At 52.3% G+C, this 7,975-nt stretch overlaps 1 protein-coding gene across 1 annotated transcript in view; it reads right to left on the bottom strand.

The window, feature by feature from the left end:
• TG (thyroglobulin) overlaps positions 1 to 7,975 on the bottom strand; it is a 237,536-nt gene that overhangs the window by 106,870 nt on the left and 122,691 nt on the right. Inside the window, exons 41-42 of the mRNA XM_010834775.1 lie at positions 7,023 to 7,116; positions 4,868 to 5,027 (exon numbers count right to left, since the gene is read on the bottom strand). Of these exons, the coding sequence (XP_010833077.1) occupies positions 4,868 to 5,027; positions 7,023 to 7,116 (254 nt within the window). The remainder of the gene's footprint in view (positions 1 to 4,867; positions 5,028 to 7,022; positions 7,117 to 7,975) is intronic.

Here is a 7,975-nt window from a genome sequence, read left to right as displayed (position 1 = left end):
TCCAAGGTCTCAGGGAGGGCAGGAAGGTTGGGCAGCGGCTGAACAAGACCCGGTCTGAGAGGTGACGCCCACAGCCTGCATTTCCAGGGACAATGTAGAGGCAGGACACTGTCCCTGACTCCCAGGGCCCCATGTACCAGCTTCCCACTGACAACGCTGACCTTCTGGGGTCTACAGACCCCTAGGAAGTCACAGATGAGGGTGCTTTCAGGAAGCAAATCTGAACCGGGCTTCACTTTATGCCAGCACTGTGCCAAGTAGTGCAGCCAGCAAGACAGACAAGGTCTCAGCCCTCAGGGCAGACAGCCTCCAGGACACGCACAGGGAGCAGCCAACTAGCTGATCCGAGATGGTCTAACTCAACCCTTTTATTTCCTAGTAGAACCTAAGACTTGAAAAGGAAAGAGTTTGTTTAGTTGCAAGAAGTAAATTTTCTTTCAGATTTTATTTTTAATGTGGGACCAAAGTCTTTATTGAATTTGTTACAATACTGTTTCTCTTTTATGTTTTGGTTTTCTGGCCACAGGGCATGCAGGATCCTAGCTTCCTGATCAGGGAAGGAACCCACACTCCCTGAACTGGAAGGCGAAGTCTTAACCACTGGGATGCCAGGGAAGTTCCCTAGAAGCAAATCTGAGATAGAATTGGCTCTTAAATCTAACACACACTCAGTACCTTTTGTCCTAACATTCAATCCAATTCAGCAAACATTTGTCAAAAAAAAAAAAAAAAATCTATGGTGTGCAAGGCACTCTGTTATTTTCATTAAAAATTTTAGGTACTCTTTTTATGGAACCTCTGCTCAGAAGCCTTCATAACTCCTTCATTCCTGCTGCACACAAAGTCTAACTTCTTCCTGGCTTTTCCTCCCCTCTAAGATTAACTTCAGGCTTCCCTGGTGGCTCAGCTGGTAAAGAATCTGCCTGCAATACAGGAGACCCGGGTTCGATCCCTGGGTTGAGAAGATTCCCTGGAGGAGTGTCTGGCAACACACTCCAGTATTCTTGCCTGGAGAATTCTATGGACAGAGGAGGCTGGTGGGCTACAAGTCCATGGGGGGTGGGTCTCAAAAAGTCGGACAAAACTGAAGCGACTAAGCAGTAGCAGCAAGATTAACTTCAGCCCATCTGAGCAGTCTGCGTTCCCTTCATTTTCCAGCACCCATCCTACTCCAGACCTTGGGGTCTGCTCATCGCCTGTGCTCATCACCCTACAGTCTGGTCTTGGCTGAGCTCCATTCTCTTCATCTTCAGGGCTGAGCTCTGGTCTCACCTGGCTCAGCCCCACCACAAACATGCAGCAAGCAGTGCTGCTGGGGGCATGAAACTGGACAGGGCTGCTCTCTGCTGGCCAGGCATGTACAGTCCAGGAGGGAGTCCAGGATGTGAGTGGAAGATCTCTGGATAACGTGATCATGCACTTCTCCAACTGCCTCACCCCACCCTGATCTAATCCTCCAGCTCTCTTCTCCCCACTCTCTGTTCAAAACACATCAGCAAGCATTCAGTTGTTCCCTCATGGTCTAAATGGCTCTTGCTTGCTCATTTGATTTATTCAGTTATCCTTCTAAAGCTCCTCAGCCAGGTTCACAGCAGTTCCTCCCCCAGTTCTTGTTGATGGCCATCAGTAAAAGGGATCATGGTGCATGGGCTGTGCAGGTGGGTTATGGAGCCAGACCAGTCAGGCACTGGTCTTACTCCACCCCTACAAGCTCAGCAGGGCCCTGGATGAGTTACTTAATGTGACTTGACTTTCTCCGTCTGTAAAATGGGATAACAATAGTACCAACTTCAACAGGTTGTTATGATGATTGAATTTGTTAAGATTTGTAAAAGGAACAGAATGATGCAGAGCCTAGTATAAAGTACTCTAGAAGTTATTTGTCTTTTCTTAAATAAAATAAAACAGGTTTAGATCCAGCTGTTATCTCACAGATGCCCTTTGTGGGGTCTATGTTGTCTTCAGCAACAGAAGTTGCACTGGTGATGGAACAGGACTCTGGGCCTGTTCTTCTGGTCAAAAAGGGGAGCAGACCCCTCAGAGGGGAGCCTCTAAGGGGAAGCTCTGAGTGCCCCCAGGATGATGGGGTGATGGGCACATTACGGGGCCTGGCCTTCGGTCTGGCTCCCAGGCCAAAGCACACTTCCTCTGCTCCCACACCATGCAGGAGGCCTGCGGGCCATGGCCCACCCACTCCTCTGACCCTACAGGCCACTGGCCCCGGGTCCCCTCACCGCATTGCTTTGCCAGAGAGAGGAGGGTAATCACTGTGCCCTATACTGGCGGGGTCTGTCCTGCCTGTGAGATCCAGGCAGGGGGACCCCTTCACTTCCTTTCCACCTGCTCTTCACCAGGAACCATGCTCCTTCTAAGTACTATTGAGTTTGGGCTTTTCTCTCTGAGAACACAAGTTTGTCTAGTCGGCAGCAGAGCTGACATCAGTTTCTGTTTCCATCTCTCTCCCATCTCTTTCTTAATGTGCCTCTGGAGTCTGGCGCTCTCGGGGGATTATCTTCACTCTGAGCTACAACAGCAGATGCCGCGTGCATGCATCACATGAGATAAAGTACATGAAGTGGCAACTCGGCATGAGTCAGTAACTGCCAGGGCTGCTGCTGGCCAGATGCAGGGCCCAGACATGGCTGCAGCAGAGCCCTCACTTACAGAGGCCTTGCTAGGGAAAGGGAAGGGGTGTTAACCTTGGGAGCCCCTGTGAGGTACCAGCAAGCTTCCAGATGTTTGCCTTCACATGCCTGATCTCATGAGAGGTGAGCAACCTGGGATGGATGAGATGCGGAGGGACTGAACCCAGGTCTCCTGCATTCTAGGCATATTCTTTACCCTCTGAGCCACCAAGAGCCTAAGGGGGCTGGTAAATGATCCACCTGCCAATGCAGTAGATGCTAGAGATGTGGATTTGATCCCTGAGGTCGGGGAAATCCCCTGGAGTAGAAAATGGCAACAGACTTCCAGTATTATTGCCTGGAGAATTCCATGGACCGAGGAGCCTGGCTGGCTACAGTCCATGGGGCCACAGAGATGGGGACACAACTGAGCGACTGAGCACACACACTCAGAAGTGAGGCAGAAAGCCCCTTGACCTCTCTGAGCCCCGTGCTTTTCTCTGTGAAATGGCCATACTGTGCTGACCTCGCGGAGGTACCTGGAGACTAGGATGACGTCATCTGGGAAAGACGTCTGGTAGAGACACGGACACTGCGTGAGCGTCACTCTCTTTCTCTCTTGTTTACGGCATTGCTTTAAGCAGAGGAACAGGCAGTGTTGCAAGCCAGGAGTGAGAAGGGGTGGGTGTTCTCTGCCTCCCCCAACACTGCTCCCAGAAATGGGGTCGCCTTCCCAGAAGCCTGCAGAATTCTCCATAGATTACAGCTCATGAAATCATAAGCCCGCCCCCTCACCGACGGGTAGCATATGGAAATTCTCTTCTGTCTGGAAAAGCTCTGAGCCGGAGTCAGCCAGGTCTGTGGAAAGCCCCACCCGAGCGGGTCCCACAGGCTGGCTTCTGAGTTTCACCATCTCTTTAGCGAAAGGAGCTCCTGACTTAAGAGTCATCAGTGGTGTTTTTGAAAAGAGGAAAGAAAATCCAGCAGGAGAGTCCAGTGCTCTAGCAGCCGCCGCTGCCTCTCTGAAGGAAAGCCTGGAATGGGTTCATCAGCCACACTCCCCTCATTGCCACTGGTCACATGTTGCCTTAACTTGTTGCCCGTCTCATGTCTGCTGTGCAAACCTAAAGTCTTTATTATGACACTCAAGACCTCTAGCCACATAATCCACCCAGCCCTATCCCCCAGGGCTCCGGGGTTCTGCTCACGCTGGATGCCTGCCTCACTCACCCACGCTCTGGAGGAGCCGTGGTTCCGGCCACATTACATCCCACCCCCCGCCCCCAACCATATCCATCATGCAAGACATCCCAGGTCTTAAACGAGACCCCCAAAGAACAGAGATGATGCTCAGCGCTGTCCTTGAGGACACACAAAGCCCATCACAGCCTCTGGAGCCCCTTCACACATAGCACCTCGCATGAGTCTCACAGTGACTTTGTTAGTTGGGTTAAAATTACTCCTATTTTAGAGGAGAAAACTGAGACTTGGAGAAAGGGAGGGTTTTGTCCAAGGTCACACAGAAAACACATGGCTCTTTGGATTCCCAGACCAGGACACCTGCCCTCCACCACAGCCGCCTAACAAACAACTGCTCTACCACTGGAGGTGGGGTGGGGTTGGGTGGAGTGGGGCTGGGGTAGAGATGAAAGAAAAGATGCCGGTGGATGATGCTGGGATTGGTCCAAGCCTCAGTTCTGCCCTGGGGGCTGGTGGGAAGGTGGAAGGTGTAGCCTGAGGGATAATGTCTGTGACTGCAAAGAAGACAGGCCAGAAGTTGACGGTGATGATGGAAATCATTGTCTATGCAGCCCTTGCTCCAGGAAACGGCTCTCTGAAGACCCCAGAGCTCTTATCCACCCCTTAGCATCTCCAAGGCACATGGACCCTGGTGGTGAATCCTGGCTCTGCCTTTTCCTGACCATGTGAGCCTGAGCAAGGGTCTAGCCCTCTGGGGTCTCAATATGCACAAGCATACACACAGAGTTATTAATATCACAAGACAAAACACTTAAGGTACTTGGAACGGCTTCAGACACGTGGTGAGTTTCATCAGTGGCACCTGTGACCTACGGGCATCAGCATGGCTGGAGTGTCTCATGAAGGTACTGGCTGTACTCAGTGGGCTGGAGGAGGGCCAGGGGCCGGGAAGGGATGAGGTTTTAGGAAGAAAGGACTAAACGCACACAAAGAACACACTCAGCTCAGGGAGTCAGCGGTCCCCACCAACCCCAGCAACTCACCGGAACTCAGGAAGCCGAAGATGCCCGTGCGATAGCTGGCTGTGACCACAATGAGGTTGCCGACAGCAGCCAGGAAGGAGCCATCCACTGCCGGCCGGTCCCCAGTGCCCTTGCCCTCCGCGGCATTGTGGAAGAACACCAGCACGGACGCGTTGGGGGCCTGCAGGGGGTGCAGAAATGTGGGGGCTACAGGCGGCCACCTCCCCCTCCAGCGCTTGGGAAGGGCACCTTTGCCATGTAGGTGCCAGACCGAGCCAACACACAACTCTGGGTGTGTCAACACACCTACCCCAAGGCCAGGCAGGGGCAACAGAGCAGCCCAAGAGAGAAGTGGCAAAGCTACTTTTGACTGGAAACTCCCTGATGGGGAAGGGGTCCTGGATTTGGAGTCAGGATATGGGGATCAAGCCTCTGCTCAGGCCAGCTGTGCTTTCTTAGTAAGCCACAAAGCCTCTCCTAGCCTCAGATTCTACACCTCTAAAGTGGGAAAGGGGGGAGAAGATAGAAATAAACATACCTATCATTTCCTCCTAGAGTCGTGTGAAGACCAATGACACTGTAGATCAACTGTAAAGTACTGTCGTCAACTTCTTGCTCACATTATGGCAAAAGTGTATGCTCACTGGTCACCACTCACTGGCCTTAGCCGTGAACTCTGGGACTCGACTGACCAAATCTACAGTAATAATTCACTAGCTGAGTGACCTTAGGCAAGTCATCTGACCTCTCTGAGCCTTGGGCTTTTCATCTATCCAATGGGAATGATACCTCTTAGAAGCGTCAGGAGGATCAGAAGGATGCTATGAGGTGTTCAGCCGATGACGGGCACAGACCTCCAGAGGTGGTCCCACCCCCGGCCCCTGTTCTTTCCAGTGGGTTCAACACTGTCCAGTTCCTACACTGCCCGAGTGATGGTCTCCTCCAGGCTTTAGGTGTGGTCTGTGTCCCACTCTTTGCCATTTACAACGTCTCTCTTATCACCTGTTCGTTGGTTAATTAGTATCTATGCCTTGTTTTATTCCATTCTCATAAGAACTTCATGAGCTGATGCTATTTCTCTCCCTACTTTTCAAAACAGGAAACTGGGGCACAAAAAATGTGAGTTGCCTTCTCCAGGCCAGGGAGGCAGTGGTAAGTGGCAGGCTGGTTTGGAGCCAGGACTTAATTCAACACCGCCACAATGATCTGGGGCTGGGCATCACCATCACCTCCCTCAGTCTAAGCTCTACGCTTCTATTGATGCAGCCCAGAGGAGGCTCCATGTTCAGATGCCCTTGTTCCAAATCTCACTCAGCAGCTTGCTGTGCTCAAATCTCCAAAGTGCATTGCCTCTGGCTGCTGGTGGCTCAGGGACCGGAAGTGGAGGCACATCACATCCACTGTGGGATCTGCCAACACGACTCACGTTTCCTAAGGCTCATCAGTTCCGTTTTCTCTCATGAGTTCTGACCCTTCCCCCAAATCAGGAAACTCAACTCAACATCAGGATCCTAGATGCTACTTAGGCAGGTACAGGCTTCAAAACAGGGCCTAACCAGAGTCAACCCTGAATATTCACTGGGAGGACTGAAGCTGAAGCTCCAGTACTTTGGCCACCTGATGTGAAGAGCCAACTCACTGGAAAAGACCCTGATGCTGGGAAAGATTGAAGGCAGGAGGAGAAGGGGGTTACAGAGGATGAGATGGTTGTATGGCATCACCAACTCGATGGACATGAGTTTGAGCACGCTCTGGGAGTTGGTGATGGACAGGGAAGCCTGGCATGCTGCAGTCCATGGGGTTGCAAAGAGTCGGACACGACTGAGTGACTGAACTAAACTGCCTATTTCTGCTCCTCCCGCTGTAATGAAAGCCCCCTTGAGGACAGCAACTTTATTTTGTTCATAGCTGCAACCCATGGAGAACAGACTCTCCCATCACTGGCGCTTTATGAATATCTTTTAGAGAACTGAACCCAGATAACCATGTCCCATGCTCCCATGCAGGAGATGAGAGGAGGCCCTGGAAGAACCAGGCTGGCGCTCAGCCCCTCAGGCCTTAGGGAGCCAAGAACCAGCCAGGAGAGCACGGGGCAGACCATGCTGGCAGTGCAGGGGTTGGGGATTTCCAACAGGGCAGCTTTCACAGAAAACATAGCAAGGGCTGTCGAACTCACCATGTTCTGCGGGACAAACACATTGAGATACAGGCAATCTTCGCTGACCCCGGGAGGCGTGGGCGTCCTGATGCCTGGCTGCCAGCACCAGGCCCTGCAGATACAGATGGATGGCGTGTGACTTGCAGGAAAAACAATTAAAGAGACACACTCAGCCCTCCTGCATGCCCAGCAGCAGCAGCAGAACCCACTGCCCAATTCTGAAGTCCCAGCAGCCCACTGACAATTAGGCAGCTTCAGGAAATGGTTAATGGGATTGGTGAGTAAATGCTGGAAGGAGCAGGATGACCACCAGTCTCTCAATCATGGGCCTGAGGAGTGTCCCCTGGGCAAGGTGCCCACCCAGATAGAGCAGAGGAACACGGGTGTCACCTGGGCCCTGGGGCCCTGCAGGCTCCAGGGTACAGACCTGCTAGGATGAGGGGCCTCGACCTGCTTTCTCCATCACTACAGAGTCAAGTGTGCTGGTCGAAACATCTCCTGGCATAAGAGCTGAGATGCATATCTGGGACACACATGAAGCAAGCATGATGGTTACCTGTCCAAGCCTGGTTAGTACTGGGCTCTGATGGACCAAGCTCTCACTGCTCTCCACTCGAAAGCCTGTCAAGTGGGTGGATCCTAACCCAGTGAAGTTCTCTAATTAGTGCTTATTTGTTCCTTTTGTCTCCCAGGGGTGACTTTCATGGCTTTCTGCATCCTTCTGCCACTGTCCTAGCTTAAGTCTTCCTGTCGCTTGCCTGGAATATCCCAGAGCCTCCTGCTCATCCCTCTGTCTGGTCCTGAGCTCCTAGAGCTGCCCACCAACTGGCCGTGGGCAGTGATGGACACGGAGAATGTGGCTGCGTCCTTGGGACAGAGCTGCGGACACCTGTGCGGAGGGAAAGGCCATGGGGCGAGAGAGGCAGGCACAGGTGCTCCTTCCACAGATACTCTGAACATGCTTTCATCAG

Source organism: Bison bison, unplaced genomic scaffold (genome assembly GCF_000754665.1).
Source record: "Bison bison bison isolate TAMUID 2011002044 unplaced genomic scaffold, Bison_UMD1.0 scf7180017864036, whole genome shotgun sequence".
Lineage (NCBI taxonomy): Eukaryota > Metazoa > Chordata > Mammalia > Artiodactyla > Bovidae > Bison > Bison bison.
Note: the sequence above shows the minus strand (reverse complement) of the source record. Positions and strands in the feature narration are given on the sequence as shown.